The sequence below is a fragment of the Trichoderma gamsii genome (assembly GCF_001481775.2).
Source record: "Trichoderma gamsii strain T6085 chromosome Unknown Scaffold_16.2, whole genome shotgun sequence".
Taxonomy (NCBI): domain Eukaryota; kingdom Fungi; phylum Ascomycota; class Sordariomycetes; order Hypocreales; family Hypocreaceae; genus Trichoderma; species Trichoderma gamsii.
In genome coordinates this window covers 241040-263357 of record NW_020171353.1, presented here as the reverse complement: position 1 = coordinate 263357, position 22318 = coordinate 241040, and the positions used below count along the sequence as shown (strand labels likewise).

At 50.8% G+C, this 22318-nt stretch overlaps 6 protein-coding genes across 6 annotated transcripts; 3 read left to right on the top strand and 3 right to left on the bottom strand.

The window, feature by feature from the left end:
- Window positions 1–830: 830 nt before the first annotated feature.
- TGAM01_v205246 (hypothetical protein) lies at window positions 831–2919 on the top strand (the record flags this gene model as incomplete). Its single annotated transcript, XM_018803364.1, has 3 exons — window positions 831–1460; window positions 1545–1600; window positions 1656–2919. The coding sequence occupies 3 exons, from the start codon at window positions 831–833 to the stop codon at window positions 2917–2919; spliced, it is 1950 nt and encodes a 649-aa protein (XP_018663402.1).
- A 1255-nt stretch (window positions 2920–4174) lies between these two features.
- On the top strand, window positions 4175–5137 carry TGAM01_v205245 (hypothetical protein; the record flags this gene model as incomplete). Its single annotated transcript, XM_018803365.1, has 1 exon — window positions 4175–5137. The coding sequence occupies one exon, from the start codon at window positions 4175–4177 to the stop codon at window positions 5135–5137; it is 963 nt and encodes a 320-aa protein (XP_018663403.1).
- Window positions 5138–9825: 4688 nt separating this feature from the next.
- TGAM01_v205244 (PUA domain-containing protein) lies at window positions 9826–10510 on the bottom strand (the record flags this gene model as incomplete). The annotated part of the gene is made up of 2 exons (XM_018803366.1): window positions 9826–10420; window positions 10497–10510. The coding sequence occupies 2 exons, from the start codon at window positions 10508–10510 to the stop codon at window positions 9826–9828; spliced, it is 609 nt and encodes a 202-aa protein (XP_018663404.1).
- A 426-nt stretch (window positions 10511–10936) lies between these two features.
- TGAM01_v205243 (hypothetical protein) lies at window positions 10937–11308 on the bottom strand (the record flags this gene model as incomplete). The annotated part of the gene is made up of 2 exons (XM_018803367.1): window positions 10937–11074; window positions 11198–11308. 2 exons carry the CDS (start codon window positions 11306–11308, stop codon window positions 10937–10939), a joined length of 249 nt encoding a protein of 82 aa, XP_018663405.1.
- A 1923-nt stretch (window positions 11309–13231) lies between these two features.
- On the top strand, window positions 13232–14026 carry TGAM01_v205242 (hypothetical protein; the record flags this gene model as incomplete). The annotated part of the gene is made up of 1 exon (XM_018803368.1): window positions 13232–14026. One exon carries the CDS (start codon window positions 13232–13234, stop codon window positions 14024–14026), a length of 795 nt encoding a protein of 264 aa, XP_018663406.1.
- Window positions 14027–15063: 1037 nt separating this feature from the next.
- Window positions 15064–19182, bottom strand: TGAM01_v205241 (hypothetical protein; the record flags this gene model as incomplete). The annotated part of the gene is made up of 2 exons (XM_018803369.1): window positions 15064–15372; window positions 15454–19182. 2 exons carry the CDS (start codon window positions 19180–19182, stop codon window positions 15064–15066), a joined length of 4038 nt encoding a protein of 1345 aa, XP_018663407.1.
- Between the last annotated feature and the right edge of the window lie 3136 nt (window positions 19183–22318).

The window sequence follows — 22318 nt, the reverse complement described above, 5'->3', positions numbered from 1 at the left end:
CCAGACTCAGGGCGTATGTACGCATTGGCTTATCTGAAGAATAAGGTATTTGCAGAAGGAAGAGATACTAGTATTTGCAGTAATGCATATAGTAAGACCAAATCATCAATACCACCGAGAATAAACCGCAATGGACTAGTAATAGCCAGGTATAGAGTGTGACTCAAGCCACAGGACCGCGTCTACGCCACTACTTTTTGCGACTGCGTTGCTCATGCAGCTCCACTTTCAACTGCCATGAGACTTCAGGGACTTTTTTGTTTTTTTCATCCGATGTGTAGAAGCAAAATCAAAATTTTCACTCCACTCCACTTCAGAATGTGTATTGCTACTCGATGCCGGTACTTGTCCATCTTTGCAAGGGACAAGTACTTTGAATACAGAGTCCATTTCCTGTACGAAGTAGAGAAGAACCATGGAATTCACGAGAAGGTAGAGCATGTAGAATTAATTTTAGATTCTTTCATTTTGATAAAGACACATTTTAATACAAGGCACCAAATACATGATCTGGATGGCTTTTTTGACGGCAACTTTATCAAAGAGTGTTACGCGGCCGACTGTTCTCGTCTTTGAAAAGCCTAATATTAATGGCAGTTACCGACGCGCCATGTCCATCGTGGACTTGCTATAAACAAGTTTTTCAGTAAAAGTCTAATACAAAGTACCAGTGCGTAGCAAACGAAAAAAGCAATATAAAATACTGTTCTACCCCCTTCTTTTTTTCTTCTGTCTAACCTCTACCCCCCGTACTGTTTCTCCCACCTCGACTCCTCTTCCATTCTCCTTACTTTTCGAACCATTACCGTTGCCCTTCAACCTCTCAAGCAATGTGGCCTCTGGAGCAAACAGCCCCTGTTGGAGAAGGCAATGTCCTCGTGACGCCTGAGGCCTCGCCTCTGGTCTCGCTCGGCAGAAATGCTCCCAATGGGGGCGGCTTTCGCAGTGTGCGACCACCCCCTGAGGGAGCTTCTGCAGCGAACGCTGCTCCTCTTGCCTGTCCCCTTCTTCCGCCTCCTCCTGTTTTCCATTCCAGGTTCACTATTCGCCGGAGGGATGAAGCTCGTCAAATCAGGCCGCTGCCTCAGGAACGATATCCTCCTCCCACAGCGCCGCCTCCTCGAGCAGTGGCCTTCCCTTCGAGGCCTCTTCCTCGAGTTACATCCTCCCCTCCAGCCTCTCAAACCGGCCCCATCAACCACCCCAGCCTTCTGGGGTCAAATCCTCCTCAACAACCGGCTGCCACGATGGAGCAAAATCCTCAACTCCCGTTTGTTCCCTCGTCGGCGCCGATGATTCGAGAGCAGGAGGCTCTTCGGGTGGGCAATGCCCTTCGCACCGGGATGCCGTTGAGGTCTGACGACCTGAGGCAGCCAAGGCCGTTGCCGTCGCCGCAAAGGCAACCTGATCACCAAGTTGTGCAAGGTGGACAGCTACACCCCTGGAATCTTCCAGGCCGAGTATGATTTCCTTGATTTCCTTGATAGCTTTGATATCTTTGATATCGTTGATTGAGGAATATCTTCTAACTATCTCTCGAACAGGAAGTTGTTCCTTCAGTGCCTGACGATAGTCCTGTTGAGCCACAGTGGAGGACCGGGTGCGTAATACTCGTTTGAAATCCATTAAGAGGCTCTTCTAACGCACTTGTATAGGGAATTTCTTTGGATTCGTGTTGGAGGCAAGAATTTCAGACTGCCGATGCATATTTTATCCGAGAGCTCGTTCTGGTCTGCTCTTGCTGTCTTCGAGCCGCCGCCACAGGGCTGGTCGATCCCTGATGTCAATCATGAGATCTTCACCATTCTCATCGGATGTGTGTATACAGAGTTTGGCTTTCATGGCACTAAAAGTGAATTGAACTTGGTCAAGCTTTGCTATGCATTTAGTCTTGCCAAGAAATGGGGGATGGCGCAGGACCGAAGAAAGCTTCGAGATACAACCTATCGGTATATTGTTCGAAGAATCTTGGGTCATGACCCAAATGTGCCTGAGGACAGCCGCAATCTTGATCACAGTCACTATCTATATCGGTCAGAGGAGTTATATCGTACATGGGAACTTTCCGCGAAGGACAGATCCACTCAAAAGATGCTCGCTAACCACGATATGATTGCGTTGTACTGCTGCGTCATCCCGCAGGATCTGTGGCCGGAGTTGACAGCTCGTTTCAAGAACGAGTTTATACTGCTTCTCCATGTGTCAGCGGCAGCACGCAGAAACTCGGCTGGTGTGGCGTCGGGAGTGGACTACCGTAGGTGGTGGCTTCACTACTACCGCCTAGCAGGCTATCAAGATGCGAGCTGGCTGAGCCCTGATGCGCAGCATCGCCTCTTTGCACCGCTGAATCCTGATGAGGATAAGAGCCCCCAGGAGCGAGCAGAGTTTGCGGCTGCTCGAGCACGTGGAAGCGCGTTGGTGAATGCGTTTGAGGCACAGCAAGCACAAGAGCAGCAGCCAGTCACTCCAGTCACTCCAGTTACAACAGCTACTCCAGTTACTCCAGTTATAACAGTTACTCCAGTCACAACGGCTACTCCAGTCACAGCAGTTACTTCAGTCATTCCAGATACTTCATCTCGTGAGGAGTTCGAAGATGCTCCTGAATACCTCCCCTCAGCAACGCACCACCAGGAGACCCGGCGCGTTCGTTTTGCAGAGTCTCCACAAGTCATCATATATACTCCTCAGATCGAATTGTCGGAGACGCGGCATGTTCGTTTTGCAGAGTCCCCTCAAATTATCATATATACTCCTCAGATCGAATTGTCGGAGACCCGGCGTGTTCAATTTGCAGAGACTCCACAAGTCATTGGAAATCCTCCTCAAATCGATGGGGTCCAAATGCCTAGCCATAATGCAGTTCCTGATCCCCCTGAAGAGGAGACATTCCACGGAGAAGCCGCGCGTGCAGCTTAATGCTACTGCTCTCACTCAGTCTCACGCTAGTTCAGAACTTTGATTTCTTTGAGTCTGATTTACTTCGTCCTCTTTTTTTCTTTTCTTTTCTTTTCTTTTCTTTTCTTTTCTTTTCTTTTCTTTTCTTATGCAATTTCCCCCCCAAAAAAAATCAAGCGGATATACCCGTCCAATGCGAAGCATAGGTGCTCTTATGCTTAACTGTACGAGTTACAATTGAGGATTTACAATTCGCGATTTAGAATATGGCACAGACAAGCCGGCGTCTTAGGCCTAGGTCTCGGAATCTTTTCATTATATTACCAGTTTCGACTAGCAGGACAAATAGGAACTTGGTTTGGTGGTTTAGTATAGAGGATAAGCGGAAAGCTATAGGTGTAAGATATGGAGAGCAGTAGTTATCGTCAATAGCTCAATTTCATTAAGCTTTTTTCAAGATTCGAACACAAAAGTCTAGTTCTATAATGGATGTTCGCGTAGGTAAACAAAATTGACATCAAAGTCTTATGTACTTGGCATAACATTTTAGAAAGCATTATGCCCAAAGCCTTGCGGAAATTTGAGCATCGAAGCAGAGTACATTGAGTGGCAGAAAGTCGACTGCTTTGTGGAAGAAATTTTGGCCTTGATACACTAAACAGAATGGCTTCAACTTGACGTGGTACCACAGGCCTTTGCTCTCGAATCTCCCTCAGTCCACAGTATAGTGGCGTGCTCAAACTAAATATGGCTGAATAATGCTGTCAACTGATCTTCTTAGTATTAATGGCGCCGGTATAGACAAAATAGACCGCAGCCGTTATCTATGACTACATCGACTACCTAGGTAGATATAAGGCGCGCCCTATCACCCCACACGCCCCCAACGACTAGAATCGAAAGCGTCTCTAGCAGACTCCTTTCTGAGCTTAGTTGTTAGTCGCCCCCGCATTAACTGTCCAAGCCCAAGCAAATTTAACAATTGACTCATCGAGACCCTGGGATTGGACTCGATTGATTTGAAATGTCTATATATGCTGAAGTAGTTGCGGTTGATAGCACTGAGGCGAATAATAAAGAGTTAGAGGATAGCCGTTGGCTTTCATTACTCAGAAAGATCTTTTTTAATTAATAATACCGAAGTATAGACCAAGCCAATACCCCGAATTACCACTGGCAATTCTACTTTAACTTACTGTTTAAGCTTTGTTCTAATACCTATTCTAGAATCTGTTGTTTCAATATTCACTTGAGAAACACCATCTACTTCACCAAGATGGCAGAAAAAGTCTTGGAAGTCGCAGCCAATGCTGTCCAAGCAAGATTCCGCATCCAAAAACACATTTACAAAACTCCCCTCATCCCAGCCCGCGTAGCCGGCAAGTCCAACAACGCAAACGTCCTCTTCAAGGCAGAAAACTTCCAACTCACAGGCTCCTTCAAAATCCGTGGCGCGACGTCCAAGCTATCCAGTCACCCCGCTGATGGGAACTTGATAACCGCCTCATCGGGAAATCACGGCATTGGGGCTGCGTGCGCGGCTAAAGCCCTGTCCAGGAGCCTCACCGTCGTGGTCCCTCATACGGTTGTGCCTGCGAAGTTGGCCAAGATCAAGTCGTATGGGGCGACTGTCATTTTGGCAGGCGATGATCCGGGACAAGCTGAGCAGCATGCGCAAAAGCTTGCGGCAGAGGAGAATTATACGTATGTTTCGCCGTATAATGATGCTGGCGTTGTTGCTGGACAAGGAACGATTGCGCTTGAGATTCTGGAACAGAGCGAGACAGTGGACAATGTCTTTGTTGCCATGGGCGGCGGCGGATTGATCAGCGGCATCGGGTCTGTCCTCAAGGCATTCAGTCCGCGCACAAAAGTATATGGCGTTTCTGCAATCAACTCGAAAGCGTTGGCCGAGTCCATGACTGCAGGCCATGTCGTCGAAACTGAGCACAAGAGCACTGTGGCAGATGCTGTTGCCGGCGGTATCGACGAAGACACAATCACGCTCCCGCTGGCAACGTCTGTAATAGACCAAGTCGTCGAATGCGATGAGGAGGAGATCAAAGCTGCGTTGAGGGCGCTTGCTTTTGAAGAGAACATGATTGTTGAAGGTTCTGCGGCTCTTGCTCTGGCTGGCTTCAGCAAGGTTGCGGAGAGTCTCACCAACCAAACCAGCGTCATTGTTTTATGCGGCGCAAATTATGACCAGGGATTAATCAAAAGCATCATCTCGAGCTGAACTGATAGTTGGAAAACAGATTCATCGACTGTACTACTCCAAATATACAATTGATTTAATATTCCCCTCGTCATCCAGATATTCCCAGTGAGTGCAACTTTGGCAAGATCAAACATGCGAATCTTGACTGTATCAATCACATTATTGGCGAATCTAAAAGAAAGCCGAAGCTCGCCACCAAGCTTTAATCGGAATGACCTCCATAAGACTCGAACTTGGCATCGCCAATCTTAGGAGCAGCGACGGTGGGATGCTCTCCTTCTCTTCTCACCAAATCTCGGAAATGGTTATGTTAATCCATTGCTTCCTTGGTCATTCTGGCTGAGGAGGCTTTGGCTCGGGGATCGGCCCATGTGTATGTTTTTACTGCGTCAGGCCCATTGAAGCGTATATCTCGCAGTGCCTCTAGTTGCTCGTGGAGAGCCGGCAGCTCGTCTTTATTAACAAATACCCTCCTTTCGGTTCTACCATGCAGTGTCTCAACCTCTTGGACCGGTACTGCTCGTCTGGGAGGTGGAGAGGCTAGTTTCGTAGCCATTGCCGAGGTGGTACCCGCCAGTGACGGGGTCGCGCCGTTGATCGTTGAAGCCAGTGGAAGGACCGCTCTGGCCATCTGCCAGCTTGCTGAACCCGTATGGAATGTATTGCTGATAATGCGCCGATCCATCATTATCAAGCCAAGCCGTGACGGACTAATGGCCGTTAGATCCCTAGATCTTTGCATCTGTAGAGCTCCCTTGCTTCGATATCTCCCCCCAGTATCCGACGCCATCAGACAAATAGCTGACCTGTTTGTCTCCCGAGGTGAAACCAACAAGCATGTCTCCCCTGTAATGCATATGAGACTCAGCCTTGCCGGGTAACGCCTGGCCGACTAGTTTTCCAGACGCGTCGTAGTGGTATAGATTACGAACAGAATCGTTCCCATCCTTCACAGCAATGAGGTGATTCATGGCGTCATATTCTAGCCTGTTGAATTGGTCGTCTCGGATCAGACATTCATTCTGATTATACCTCAAATCTATCTGCGTTTCGTAACTTGGATGAGTATTGGTAACTCGGGTGAGCCGAGTCACATCTTGAGCGTTATACATATAGTGGGCCACATTCTGGTTTCCGTCTTGGGAAACACTCGTAATTTGCATCAGGTTGTCATAGCTCCCAAAGACAAAACTTTGGCGTTGGGGCTGGAGCCCTTTCTCATTAGGTGGAGGTTGAGGTATAATCGATCAATTGGTCGTATTCATCATATTGAAAGCTTTCCTGTTGCAACAAACTACGGCTGGCATCTTCCAAGCGGCGTGTCTTGACATTGTCTGTTTCATATTAGGTCTGGCTCAGTTCATAGAGCGTTTCATTGCCCTTGGAGGCCGGTTTTCCGGTTTCACGGCCAACATTATCATATGTGAGATGCGTGGCCAAGCTAATACCTTCTTCCTTCTGAGCGCTGCTTGTAGACAGGCGGCTTGTATCATCGTAAGTATACATCGCGTTCAAAGCGCCTTGGACCAATTTCTGAGGCCGACCTTGATCGTCATATTGCATCTTTTGACGTTGTCCATTTGGAGCGATGTAGGATTGCAGCCTGCCAGCCATTGGATAGGCCGACACCGCATACTACTCTGGCCCGTTTTTGATGCAAACGCTCTCTGTCGAAATGAGCCCCGAAAGTAGATAGTCAAGATGGTTGGTGCAATAGAGGTCATCGAACTGTAATGGAGCCATGGATTTAGCATCGTCTTGATAGTTCGTCTGATCGTTTACGCCCATACTGGTCAGCAGGCCATACTTTAATTGTGGCTCATATTTAAAATGGTACGTATCTCCCTTGGGCGGTGTGATTGACGAAGGTTTAGGCACGCTGCCTTCATAAGTCTGTTTTGTGGTGCGACCACCGGCCTGGTTGCTCGTGGATCGGCCCAGCCCATCAAAGGATTGCCCAACCAAGACGTAGTTGTTTGTCTCGATCGATATTGGAAGCGCAGCTGCGCTCTTTGGAGCGAAAGCAGCGTTTACTACACGACCACCTGGCCAGGTAATTTGGGTAATACGGTCAAAAGGGTCTAGCTGATATTGAGTGACACGCCCCTTGGCATCCTTCTGCTGAACTAGTTGCCCCAGGCCGTCGTATGTGGCCTCTGCCGTGGCATACACGGTGTCGTCTCTGTTTAGCAAAGATCTCTTTGTTGGTGTGCCAAAATTGTCGAATTTTGTCTCTCTGTTGTTGTCGTCTTCCCTGCAGGTGAGAGTGACTATAACCATAAAGGTTGACGTGACGACAGAGTTGCTTTCGGTAACCCGACAGACATGACCCCAGTCATCATAGTCTATTGATAGAGTTTTCCGCTGCAGTACTGGATCATCATTCGCTGCTGTCCTGATCCAGTCTGTATCGACTACAGTTGTGCATTGGCCAAGCGAGTCATAGCTGTGTTCCTGCACAAGGCGGAAAACTTGTCCTTGATCATCTTGCTCCTCAACTCGACATAGGAATGCTGCACGCTGGAAACTTCCCGGTCATTTTGCAATGTTTTCTCTTCTTTGGCAGCCACGAAGTGGTCGGCGTAGGATTCAACAGCAGCGGTTGGTAGCTGGCTATAGGCCACCTGACGTCGCGCGGTTGGAGGGTCATATGTGCTTGGTATTGGTGTTCCAGCGGTGCTCTTGACATAGCGTTTGAAAATGTATGGATCGCTTGGACAATGATCTTTTTCACCAGCAGGTGGATAGTACTCGCGATCTATTGTGACGCCGGTAGGCTGGATAAACTGAGTCGAGTCATCAAAGGCATATTGTGTAGTTTCCACGCGCTGAGATTAAGTTGTTATGTTTTGGTAGGTTGTCTGAACACTCTTTAGAAGCTAGTACTATGCTGATTGCTCGCTGAACCTGCCGCTGAGCATATGATAGGTGGTCGCCTACGTTGTCTCTACCTCTCCTTTGTATGTCTCGCTGCTTACGATGAGGTGGAACCTGTGAGAGGTGTACTTGGTAGTCGCTCCTCCGTCCATTTGTACCGTTGACGAGTAGCGGTAGTCCTCGCGGGCATGATATAAATTGTCCTCTCCATCCTTCCGGTCAAAGCCGCTGCCGAACCCAAGAAAACTCTGGTTGGAGAAGCTGTACTTGGTTTTGATGGCGGCTGGCCGTTTCCAGGCAAATGAGTGTGCAAAGACACATAGTGGATGTGATCCTGCGGAGCGCCTCTAGGGAGCTGATGGCCTTTTTTATTGTAGACGATGGCCTCCTCAAAGCGGGCCGGGCTCTTGACTTTTGTAAGAAAGGCATCATGATCATATTCAAACTTCCAAGACGGTGAGCCATCCAAGGGCAGCCGAAGTTCATTAGTCGGCCCCTTCTGCGGGCAAGCGCCAATGTACTCGTTTCTGCCGTGCCTGGGGCTCGTGTGATCTTGACCAGGGCATCGCTATATTCTATTGAGCAGAACATCGGAGCCGTGCTGGATTTTCTGGAGTCGTGGCTGTTCGCCCGAATGGATCTAGACCAACTTTAGCTGGCGACCCGTAGGAGATTGCAGCTCTATGGGGCACAGTAGTGTTGTAGCTGTTGCTCGCGTTGGAAAGGACTTCCACTGGGTCGGATTTGTGGGCGACCTCGTAGTGATTCCCGTTCTTCTTGAGCTGGAGGCTTTTCAACTTCTGGTCCTTGACCACGAGCTCCGTCGTGGTCTCTGTGACCTGATAATTCTTCCCCGTCGAGAGGAGCAAGGCTTTGACCCAGCGGTGCTGGTACGAAGAGAGATTGAATGACCAGCCTTTCCCCAGGCCGATGTCCTCTGCATTTATGGGGGGTTAGATGAGAGAAAGATGTAAAAAGGGGCAGTTGCGGAACTCAGCAGGTGTATCGTAGACCACTATTGCACAGGTTTACTGGCCAGTCCTCCTATGACTCGAGCATCTGGACAAATGCTATGCTGGTCTAGTCAAGGACGACGGAAGCATGTCACTGTTCTGCCTATGGGAAGATCCCCTGGGGACAACGTCATTCAGCCTCAGAGTAGGGCTGACCGTGACGCAAACGTGCCTAGATATACCTGGTCACATCTCAGCCAATGCGTTTGCAGACATTTTGGTCAATTATAAACCGAATAGCGTCTGCTCCAGCATGATAGACTTTGGCGGCGCTGTTGGCAAGAATGCCTCGTCCAAATTATGGTCAGGGGATTAGCACTCTGAGGCCACAGTCACTGTTTACGATATCCATGGCAATCGTGGTGATTTCACAGCGTCGTACAACGCACGACAAGGACTCTGTTGTGCTCTGCAATCGTAATTGAGCTGAGCTGTTTTTGCATAAAGAGTATTCACGTGTTTCGTCGCACTATCTACCTAGGCATTCCAGTAGTCTGTTATACTTCAGTATATAGCTGTTCTTGTACATGTCTTTCAAGGCCGAGCTACGGGACCGTTGATCTGGATTGCGTCTTATTGTGCTCGTGTATTCCCGTGGACACCAGAAAGACACTGCTCAAGGTAGCAGTCTTAAACTCGCTGAAATACCCGTACAAGACATATTATCATGCCTTTCAAGTCTCGTCACATCATCTCACTTTAGGCGTATCCGCATACATCATTTCACTCCATATATCCCTAAGAAACCATTAACACCAATTACATAAACTCCCCATCCGTCTTCCATCCTCTATGCATATACATCCATCATATACCTCACGCCGTGTTCAAATTCCACAGCCCATCGCCCAAGTAATGCGCATCCTCCACCACCGGTCCCTTGCCCTTCGCCTTGACCTCATCCGTCCCAGCAGCCAGCGTGCCAACCGCACACGCCTCCTCCTTGCCCTCCGCCATAATCACCACCGGCTCTCCCTTGGCCAGCTCCCTGCTCCACCGTCCATCCTCCACAATGCTCTGCTCCATCTCTTTCCCCTCCTCAAGCGGCTTGGCCCCATCGACGGGCAATCTTCCGCCCGCGGACGTCAAACCCGGCGCCATCAGCGTCGCTCCAGAAAGCACAAAGCGAATGGCTCCGCGATCGATCCGAATGCTAGGAAACGCCTGCGGGAAGCGGTGCACGAGCTTCAAGTGCGGCAGCAGGTCGGACCCGTCATTCTGGTAGAAGAGCGGTACGGAGTCGAGCACGTAGAGGGTGTTTCGGTCGGGCAGCTTCATGCTCGCGAGGGAGCCCTTCTTGGGGAGGATCTCTTCGATGTAGGGCGTCAGGAGCGGGTACGTGGCGAGGAGGTTTTGGCGCAGCGCGCGCTGGGCGGAGGATTTGAGCTTTTGCTTGGGAGCGCCTTGGAGGCTGTGATGATGAAGTTAGCTTTTTGTGCTTCGGGGAGAAGAGGGAAGAGCAGGACTTGGATTGATGGTACACGTACTCTTTTTTGAACATTTTTGCGGTGTATGTAAACGAATGAATCGATGTGTTTCCAAGGTTAAGTACGGATAGAAGGTGTCAATAATTCGCAGCGGCGGTTAATGATGGACTGGAGTCGCAATTGACGGCGCGGCAGCTTGGAGTTTATTGACAGCCCCGCGATGGATAAGATAGAGAAATGGCGGGGCAAATCGCAGACATGCAATCAGCGGGGGAGCTTCGAGTAAGCTACGGCGGCCATTCAATCGATACAGCTACAAAGGTCAATCAATACATAAAAAAAGAAGAAGAAATAAAATGCGTGCATAGATGTCATAGACAGCTGATTAAAAACAAGTTGATTTTATAATTCCGTCATCTCATTAATTATGCTACCCAAGGGAAGTCTGTACGAGCTCCTCCAGCCCAATTGTCACCGCAACCTCAGCGAACTGCTCCCCTCTAACCATGAACAACGTGCGACACCGTTCCATCCTCCTTCAAGTGAACATTCAATCTCTCCGGTCTAAAGTCCCGGGTCACAGGCTGGCCGGGCTTGATGATGCGATGCGTCTCTGGCAGGTCTTTCTTGCAAAACATCTGTTTGTAGCATCATCAGCATATTGTTTCATTCATTTGATCTAGGCTTCCCCGCTCGTATGGGAGGGAAGTGGCGTGACAGTATACCGCTGAGATAGATTCGATGCTGCGAAAAAGACTTACCGTCTCATTAGATTCATCAGACTCTGAAAAGGTCTTTCCGACGAGCTTGTTGGCCCATTCCTGGTTCTTGTCCTCAGGGTTGGTCATGATGCCGGGTACGACGAGAGGCATGGTGATGTTATTTGTGCTTGCGCAGCGCTTTGTATAAAGTAATGTAGAATTGAAGTCTTGCTTCTCAAATAATCTCGTTGTTTGAAAGATATATGTTGTTTGCTGATCACAGTGTGGAATTGTTATGGAGAAGAAAAAGAAAACGAAAGATGGAGAAAAAGTAAGGTTATATCTTCATTTAATCCTTATGTAAAACAAGCTTGCGTTGGCGTTGCGTAAGTGATAACATCCATTTCCGGCCTTGGAAAGCTGCTGAAATGGCGTCTCAGGTGTCGCAGACGATGACGTAGACGCGGCGATATCTGGACATGGTCGCACTTACGTAAGTACCTGGACAGGTATAAGCGACGCCCCCTTTCGCTCAAGTGAAAGAAGAGACTTCTGGATGGAAGCAAAATGGCCAATGGATCAGATAATATCGCTTCGCCGTGGCATGGAAATTTGCCCATTGGCTTTTCGATAGGGTAGGCCTCTCCCATCTAGACAAGCAGTATTTTGCGCCATACAGTTGCAGTCCCGCCGCTTAGCTGCAGCACTGCCCATTCGCATCAGGTTGGGCTCTGGCACATGTTGATTATTCATCCTTCTATTTGTAAATGTACATTGCAACATTACCAGGTCACCAAGAGGGCTCGCGTGGTACGGGTACCTTTTTGCCTCTATTTGCTCAACACATGGCGGTGGCGCTGAAAAGCAGGTCTCAACGACGCTGTCTTCTTAATCATTCCAATTTGGCTACTATCTACGGAGTAGAGTCAAGCATGATCATTATTGCTGATAATTTATATAAACAGTGTGCACATTGGCAAATAACGGAAGAGAAGAGGGTTTATTATTAGCCAGCCACAAGTAGCGCTGATTAAGAGCCCATCGAGGGGGTCAGGAGGATGGGCCGCTTATGTCGCCCGATGAACTCCGTACCTAGCTCACGCCTGAAGAAGAGAAATAATTGCGCAAAACAAAGAAGAGAAAAACAGACAGAAAAAAAAGAGAAAAAAGCCAGGCAGGAATATGAAAAGGTGGAAAACGGAACACGGCCAAACAATGACACGGAATTATTCTCATTAAATCCCCTTGCCGTTTTTGCTTCATTCCACTGCGTGATTTGGCATGCTTTCCTCTTTTACATGGCCCGGCATCTGCCACCCGCCGCCAACGACTCTAAAAATGGAAGCAAATCGTAGATTTAGATTCAGCTCGGGTCCGCAAGGGAAATGAGCCCGTCACTGGCACTGCTGCACTGATGCCAGTTAAACCTGTACCAGTAAGTAATACTTACTCTTTCCATCATCTCATCCCATGTCAGACTCTGGAATCAAAATGAACAAACCATATTTTACGTCCTTGCACGCTCCCATCATGGCCGTAGGGCTCCAACTCGCGATGCGTGCTAATTGCGGCTGTGGCTCCAGAACCCTCCCGCGTGAAATGCACAGCCCTTGAATGGCGTCGTGTAAGCGTCTCATCAGCGCCGTTGCTGTCCCCTAAAAGGCCATGGCTCGCAGCTAATCTTTGCTTGATGCCCCCCCTTGTTTGGATCATTCAAAACCCAGCCCCAGTCAGCCTTGGGTCTGACTGAAAGACCCCTAACTGAAAGGGGACAAGTGCCACTCCCCGTCAAACAGGTTCTCCTCGACTCCTTTTTCGTGTTAACAGAACCGCCTCTTTTACTATTTTGCTCTGGCACCTCCGTCTTTGACGATCCATCTCCCATCTTTCGTTTCTTGTGCGAGCTTCGTCTCTGTTTTTTTTTATCCAACGCAAAACACCTTCGTTTTCTGGAAGCATCCTGTAAGCCAAAAACAACCCTTGAGACCCACCATCCCGCCATCTTTTCCAGCGCCCGATCCTTTGGCTGTGGTTTTGAAACTCATTGCTCCCCCCTCTGCAGTAGCCACGACACGACCCTAGAAGCTCTTCACCATGAGATTCTCCTCCATTGCTGCTCTCGCCCTCAGCGGCAGCGCCCTCGCCGCGTCCCAGCAAGAATGTTTCGCCCAGCACAGCCAGGAACTGATCGAGTTCTCTGACTGCGGCAACCCTACCAACCTCGAATTCTGCCTCTCACAAATCACCAGCTCCGACATCAGCGACGTCGAGGCCTGTTATTCGAACGCCGGATGCTCAGCCGCCCAGGCCGTCTCCGAGGCCAAATATGCACTCCGAAGATGTGACGAGTTCGCCAAGATCGGAGACCTGCGGAAGCGATACCGCGGCGTGCTCGATGGAGCTGAGAAGACGGTGGCTGCCCGAGACCCCATCGCCGCCCCGGCACCAACCCTCGGGGCTCGCTCCGGCTCGCTCGAATGTCTCGCCACCTCTACAGTCAAGACGGAGTCCTGTGACATCCAGACTGATAAGGGTGTCCTGAGGACCCTCACCTGCGTGCCCACCGAAGTCGCCAAGAGCGCCTGTGCCCCCGGCCTCATGTGCTCCATGGACAGCCAAGGCAGCACCGTCTGCATGAAGAAGCAGGACAGCCTCGGCGTTGGCGGCATTATCATCGCCATCGCCTTCGGCGCCTTCATCGTCATCGGCATCACCTTCCTGACCTTTGCCTGCTGCCGCGAGCGCCGCCACCAGAAGCAGCTCGAGGCCCGTGCCGAGGCCACCGCTCTCGCTCGCGCCCAGACAAAGAAGGCTCGCGCCGCCGAGGCCCGCGCTCCTTTGATGCGCCAAGAGGGAGGTGACCCCTTCACCGACCGAGCTCAGTCTTAGAAAGCCAGAATAGGTCGTGGCAACGGGCTAACACCAAGCAGGCTTGAGGTGGTTAGAGAAGATGAAAACGGTCGACATGTTTTGTGACGGCACGGCATACAAGGGAGGGACCAGCACCCTTTTTTTTTTGAATGATGTCTTGTTTTTTACTTTCATTGTTATTTTGCGGCGTACATCATGTTGCTCTCTTTCGAGCCGTGGGTTACAGGGAACAAAGACGGGTGCACACACGTACTCGGGGTAGCATCCCTGCTGCTTCTTGTGCTGGGGCAAGACGGGCACACACATCATAAGAAAAACATTCCAGCTAGAAAATGAGGCGAGCCTCGGGTAGGAAACGGGAAGAATTGACGTTATACAAAGAAGCAGGATTGATATCTGGGGGCTTTTGAATTAGATTTTGAAAAATAAATTGTTTGTAATTGCAAAAGATCAAAAACTACAAGGGATTTCCATCTGAGATGGAATTCTATTATTTTGTCTTGTTCACGTGCCTTATACCTAGGAAACTATTTGCAGTCACAGCTGCCGCTCCTGCCAATGTCGGAAACCAGGTATTATAGGCTCAATTATCAATTCGCTCCTCCTGGTGCCTGTTACCTCATATGTACGGACTGCTCAGACAAAAGATTGTGTCGGACAGTCAGAGGAGAGCATACTGCCTGAAATTAGGACTGCAGCGTGTATAACTTCACATGAGAAACGAGGTCAATAATTTGCTGGGCACAAGTCATGATCGAGTATAACTATCCCGAGAATGGTATTGATGCAGACACGCTTTCGCACTTATTTGCTACTCTTGTGCCTCTTCCCACCCAAATAATAACCCACACGTCTAATTCACATACAGGAAACAAGCGCACGCGCCATGCCAATTGATACTTGATAAGTCGCTTATTCCCACAGCCCGGCATTTGCGCTCTGCGCCGAAAGCAGCAACACCTTGACTATATTTATATTCTCCCTTTCCTGTCTGTCCACTGCTTATGAAAAGAGCAGCAAAGCAGTATAGAGATTAATATTTCTCATTTCCACTTCTAGGGTCCAAAAGATCTTCTGTCGTTGTTGGTGCGAGGATTGTAGAAGCCTTCCCAGGTATCTAGTTTGTTGGTATCATCAGTAGCCGCCTCCTCACGAAAAGAGCTCAGCCCAAGGTTTTCGCTGATGCCCTTCCTGTGGCTTCTTATTCTATTGTTATGCCAAGAAGACTGGTCTATCAGGTCCAAAAGCGTATCCATGATCACGGATGGCTGGGCACTGGGATCAGCTACTGTAACAGGTCTCGGTCGGAAATCCGACATAGATGGACCGCTGGTGACGCCAAGTCGCTCAAGGAGATTCTTACGCTGAGAGGGACTCTCTTCAGTCTTCTCGCGCCGTCTTTTGCTGGGACTTGTCTAAACCCCCCGCAATGAAGCATGGCCTACCAAGGGACTGCCAATCTCACCAGGGGCCCCAACAGCCCGAAAGTGAGGATTCAGGCCTTCATCTGTGTCAGGAACCCAACGCACCCTTCTCTGCCCGAGTATGTCCTGCTTAACGTCAAAAGATCCTCCTCCGTTGGATGAACTACCCATTGTATCGCAAAGGTTCAACAGATCTTGCTCCGAGATACTTGCATCGCCCGACATCATCTCGACGTGCGACTTGATGTTGACCAGATCAACATACCCCTCCTTGTCTGCAGAAGGCGTGTTTATCAAGTCTTTGCAAGCTTGGGAGAGCAGTAAGCGGACGGTTACATGGCGGGGCTGCGCATGCGATCGAATAGACCCCATCCCATTAGGTGAACCAACATGGAATCCAGGCGGACCGCTTGGAGGACCCCATCCAGGGCTTCCAAATCCTGGCAGTGGAAACGGCTGTGCAGCAGTGCTAGGAGGAAACGGTTGTGGAGGGCTATTGATAGGAGCCCAAGGGTTGTGGCTCATTGGGAATCCCGAGTCAATAAAGGGGCCCGCGGCAAAGCTAGTTCGTGGTCCTGGTGGGTGGTTGCGCAAGCCGCCGGCGTTAATAGCCTCCGAGCCCAGTGGCTCATCATCTTCAACAAGAACACGGCTTCCGAGATGCTGCGTATTTTCGTCTTTGTCGTGCGAATACCCTTGGCCAATACTACCAGGCCTACCGATAGGCGCCGGTCGTCCAAAGCTTTGCAGAGGCGTGCTAGGGGAGCTGCTGTCAAACCCTATAGAGCCTTGGCGTCCGTTTGTCAAAACAGGCCCGTCTCTAGCAGGCATTGGATATCCTTGGCCGCCAATCGGGAAATCGCTTGTTGGCTGAGAGAATCCTGGAGGGGGCATGGTGACAGGTGGATATCCGCGGCCAGTTGGACTATTGATGCCGGGCGGCGGAATCATCATATTATGCCCAGGATTAGGCCTGAACCCGACGGGGAATATTGGGTCATGATTTGGTCGACCGGGGAATCCAGGCGGAGGTTGATGAGCAGTTAAACCTGGAGGCGGCTGCATGCCCATGATGGGCATCTGGAACTGGGATGAAGGGCTCGGGCCTTTGAGTGGCGGTAGCCCAGGCGGCGTGACTGACACCCCAGATGGCAGCATTGTGGCCGGAGCGCTTCCGCTAATCCGCCTCTCCGTTGAACTAGGGCTGGTATACGCTGGCGTCGTGGAATGTGGCGATGCGCTCTGACTAGGAGCAGATGCGCCTTGAGAGTCCGACGAGCTGGCCGGGCCAGTCCCATGCTGCTGTTGAGATGCTGTTCTCAGCCGCATAGGTGTTGGTGCTTTGGGAATTATCGGAGTGGCCACTGCGATTTTGGGGGAAACGAAGCTGGCTGGATTAGGGGGATGTTGAGGTAAGACGGCGGGCAATGGAACAGGATGCTGCTGTGTCTGTTGCTGTTGGCCCGTTCCACGTTTAGCAGGCTGCGAAGGCTGTGTCTGGGATGGCTGGACAGAGGAAGCTTTAGGAGCTGCCTTTTCTTCCTTGGACTGCTGGAGCTGCTGCAGCAATTGCTGTTGATGCTGTTTGCTGGCAGCCTCTGCCGCATCTTGAGCTTCCTTCTTGGCTTTGGCTGCCCTGGCCTCCTTTTCTCGCTTGTCGCGTTCTTGTTTCTCTTTACGCTCCTTAGCCTCGCGCTCTTTCTGCTCACGAGCCTCTTGCTCCTTTAAGCGTTGCTCCTCCTTGAGCTTCTTTTCCCGCTCTTTGGCTTCGCGTGCTTTTCGCTCTTGCTCGGCTTGCTTTTCCTTCTGCTCGTGTATCCGCCGTAGTCGATCGGCTTCCTTCTTTAGCCGCGCTTCTTCTTCGGCCTTCTTCTGGGCTTCCTTTTGCTTTCGTTTCTCTTCGGCTTTCTGTTTCTGCTCAGTAATCTTCTTCCTCTCGGCTTCGATTCGGGCGATTTCCTCGGCAGCCTTTTCGGCCTCCTTACGAGCCTTCTCTTCAGCAAGCGCTTGCTTCCTTTGAGCTGCCTTGTCCTTCTTTTTCTGAGCGCTCTTGGCCTTTTTAGCCTTTTGCTCATCCACCGCTCGACTCTCCTCTTCTAGCTCCTCCAATAGCTTCTCTTGCCGTTCCTTGGCCACTTTCTCCTTGTACGCGGATAGTACTCGTTGTTCGAACATGCGGGCTGCAAAGATTTGGAACATGCGTCGTCCTTCTTCCATTCGCTGCTCTTCTGTCATCGGGTCCTGGCAACAGCACTCAGTATGGAACTTGGACGGCATCATAGACGGGTTGTAGTATACCTCTTCGTCCTCATACTCCTCATCTTGACTATCGTCGTAGTCTTCCTCCTCCTCCTCCTCTTCGTCCTCGTAATCATCGTCTTCGGGAGGAGGGTGGTTGTGAGGAGTGGAGTATGAGCCGTTTGGATGACCGTAGCCGCGGGCGAAGTCTCTCGCGTCTTCTTCTCGGGCCATTCGACGTTCCGCAAGCTGCTCCATCATTTCGATGAAGCGTCTGCCGTCGTTTTTGAGTAGGTCATCCGCAACGGTGAGAATGCCGCCTAAGTCCATGTTACCATATCTGTGCAGAAGAGAATCAAGAAGTTGCGTACCCTTGACTTGGAGGCTGTTACCAAACGTCAAGAAATCAGCTACGTCTCGGTCAGGAGAGCCGTGAAATTCTTCCGGTGGTTCGTCATCGCTATACTCGTCGTCGTCGGCTTCGTCATCGCTGTAGGCTTCCTCTAGTTCCTCGTCATCGTCGCCGACGTGCTCTACTATTCGCCCGCGGGCTGGGGGGTGCCGCGTATACGCTCCGGGCATGCCTCGCGGTGCGCGGATAGAGAAATCTCGGGGCGGAGGAGGCAGCATGGCGGGGCCTTCTCCTTGATTTGCAAACTGCTCCAATTCGAGATAATATGCATCATACAGACCTTCCAGCTCCTCCTCGATGGCAGTGCGCTTCCTTCCGCAGACGGTACAGCTACACGTGTGTTTTTGCTGTTCCTTCATCTTCTTCAGGACAGCGTCTTTCTCGACCTTGACCAAGGATTTCCGATCATCTTCGCCCAAGCCCAACCAGAACTCTTTGATACGCTCGCGCTCCTCGTGATTGCTTGTGCTCCATATCTTATCCTTGGACATTCCAGAGCCTCGCGGCACTTGAGTCGCTGTCGCCGGGCCATCATCGTGGTATAGGTGGGGGCGATGGTGGTGATGATGATGGTGATTGTGCTGCTGCTGATGGTATTTTGACGTCAAAGCCTCCTCGCCATCAACGCCAGCACCGTTGTTTTTCTTCTTTTTCTTGTTCTTTTTACCAAGATTAGCATCTATCGCGTGACCATTCGCCGTGGACGTAGGCTCGACTTCATCAGCTAGATAACAGATATCATCATCTTCGTCGCTTGGAACAAGGTCGTAGTCTGCGGGCGTCGGTTTATCGGAGCTGAGAGCGGGGCTGGTATGGCCGTTGACGGCTTCTGCAGCAGCAGCCTTGGCCGCGGCCTTTTGCCGTCGCTTCTGCTTTTTACGGTTAACAGTCGGAGCCAACATATCGAGACCTGCGGAATCTGGAGGCGGCAGGACGCTGCTGGGTTTAGCGATTGGGGGAGTCGATGGTCGAGAAGATGAGTCTGACGGGCTGCCCTTGGGGACGGTGATGAACTTGGACCCGTCCTTGTTAGTATATTTGGCAGTATTTCGAGGCGATGCCGGCACGAGGGGAGCCGGTTTCTGGTGATGGGCCGGCATCGTATATCTACGGCAGCGAGGCAGTCGAGAGCATCAAGGGTCTCGGGACACAGGGCCCAGGGCGGCTCAAAACGACGCAGCCTGCAACAAAGAAAGAAAGAGAGAGTCAGTCGTGAAAGCACGCAGCGCAGGGCCGAGAAGCAGAGAACAAAAGGCCGATCGAGAGCTGCGGGCAAGCACGAGGGTGGACGAGCGAGAGGGTGGATGCTTGGCCGCGAAATTGTTACGGCTGGCCTGTTTGGTGGAGATGTCCCGGCGGTTCAAAATGAGGCACTCACAATCCGCAATTCAGGGTTAGGTCAGCAATGACGCCAGTGGGGGTTTTCGACGGCCCCGGCTCAAATGCCTGTGCAAGAGATTGAGATGCGGCGCGTCGTGGAGCTCGCGTCGAATGCGTGGCGATGGAGTCTGGGGAGGAGAAGGCGATGCTTTGGACGGCCTGAGATCGATGGAAGTCACTGTGGTGTAGTTACATAGCGGCATGTACTTTTGTTATGCAAGAGTGGTCGTCCCTGTTGAGGCTGGCGAAAACCGGGGCTGACAGCCGTCGTTCAGGTTTGGCGCTGGGTTTAGGTCGCGAGCAGGCACGTGACGCTGAATTCAGCGGCCGGAATCGACGTGTTTGTGCCTGAGGCGCTTGGGGTTAGCGGGCCTACAGGGCGTTTGTTGCGCAGAAACTGCCTGAAAGGCGCGGATCAGAGAACCTTTATGGCCCGCCGCAGTACAAAGAACAAGGGAGCGGTACGCTGTGATGCGCATTGACGGGCAGCGCAGCCTTTGTCACTGGAATGCGCGTGTCTGTATTACCCCGTAATCCGCATTGGTACCAGAACATGGAAACGCGCCTGCTTGCGCAGACAAATGATATTACTGTCGCTTTGCCCTGCCTTAGCTAATAAAACATCCTTGCTACGTGCATCATGGCTTGGGACTGCTGCACGACTTACATAAAGCGTCTGATGCTCTTACTCCCACGTTGTCATTGTTGGGAAGCGTCTACCTGTTTGTCTGTCTACCTGGGGTGTGAACTTGAGAGCAGAGCACAGATTAATTACTGGTGCATCGTTTTCCGTGCTGTTTACAACTGGGCTTGGTGAATTCACCCTTGACTCGGCAACGGTATTACTAGATTGCCTCCAATATCCTGTGCATGTACTACAAGTATAAGGTACTACGCCGGTCCAGCAGGCTGAAGCCAGGATGTGATGCAAGGAGTAACGGAATTGTTGGGCAGCAAAGCCGTATTCACGCACTTGCTACCTGAAAGCTCTTTGTGACCGAGAGGCCACACCAACGGCAGACATTGTACGGTAATTCTACCATGGGACAAAGGCCAGACGTAGTGGCTTTCATCGGTAACGACAACTCAATGTAAGTGTATGTCAGCTTGCATGCACCTTGATGGCGTTGGATTGAGGCTTGATTACTGTGCCTTGGACAAACAAAGCAGAGCAGCTTTGAGTAAGTTGTCAGCTTCTTTGTAATCGACAGAATGTAATTTGAGAATATGGGGCAGATGCTTGGAGTTTTATGAGGTAATATGCAGCACTTATTCTCACTTCATTGTATGAGGCAAGTAGTACAAGTTGGTCGCGAGTTGCATCGAGATATTACTACGCTTTCCGTATCGAGTAGAGATCCTCGTGTTCTACTACGTCAGGCTACCCTCGCTGCAGCGGCGCCGCTTTGGGACAAGATCAATTCACTTGAGCAGCTGATATGGGGTCAGCATGCTTTGGCGATATCTCGGATACGATGCCTTGTAAGGCCCAGGAAGCCTTGGGACGACAATTGATTCTGCCTTGCGCCATCCAAAGGCCTGGGGTAAGCCCACCTTACACCCACACTTCTCGTACTTTGTTTGCGCGTGGCATAAGAAGCATGGCGAGAATCCTGCAGAGGCCGCCGAACCCCACCATTTTCGTCGTCTCGCAGCGAACATCGGCTCAGGCCGATAGCTTGCCCTGATGCGTCTAGTTAGCAGGCGAGGTGCGTGTTGTGCTGTAAGTACGGGACGACGGGGACTCAAGCCAAGTGGATCGGGCAAAGAGTGGCTACGATTCGCGGGAATCCCCCGAGAAGCTTTGTTCGTGCAGAGTTTTAAGCCGTTTTGACTCTGGCTGGCCTGCAGCGAGGCCGTCCCTTCTTGGTTATAATCTGCTTTAGGCGTCCTGGGTTTAGATGATAGGCATGATGGGCACTCTATGGAGGCAGCTTTAATCGTCTAAAATAAAACCTCCGAATGGGGGGACCCCGTATTCTTAGACCACCTGCAGTTCCTTTTCAGGGTCTTGATATCATGCTGGAGGTCTCGAGACCAGGCGAATAGAGGTACATGTACACGGGACGCGTTACGGTGTGTATTGGCGCATGTACTCCATATGAGCGTCCAATAGGACCTGCAAATCCAGAGTTTGTTTACTTTTGCTAGCGCTTCTCTCTTATGCGTGCCGTTGCACCATGGCTTGGGAGCCGGTCGTTCATTCGCTTGGAAGCACAGCCTCACCTGGGAGGGCGGGACGATCGGTACCATCCAGCCGAAACAAGAGTTGCTGTGTAAGAGCCTGGAGGAGGAAGAGAGATACCGATGGAACAAATCGGCGGCTGCAAAGCACGGCGTGGCAGATGTTAATCATCTTCTTTATTAATATCACTGCATACGTAATTCAGCACTACTGCTGGCTGTACCGCGCTTCCGGCAACCGTCTCTTCGGCCAGTTTCCATCAGCGTATCTGCTGGTAAGCTGGACCCATTGGCGTCCCAATCAAGACATATTTTGAGCGACATCTGGGCTGCTGGTTGGCTGAGACGGCCTTTAGGTAAGCCAGATAGTGCGAACTGCTCCGTTGGAGAGTAAGACCATACGCCCCAAGCCTCACTCGGGCCTCGATCCACCGCTTTGTGAAACGTCGTGCTAACAGTTTGGCTGCTTAGGTGTACCTTCTTGCTGCTAGAGCTGGTTTCCCCTTAACCCTGTCCTGCTTGCTGCTTGAGCCATTGTGGTCTGGTTCCTTTTGTCGCCATTGCCGTCGTTTTCTCTCCTTCTGTCTCTCTCTCTCTCTCTCTCGTCAACATCTCGCCATCAATCGCCATTGTGTGATCCTGCCCCTAGCCTTGACCGAATCCCATTGGCGC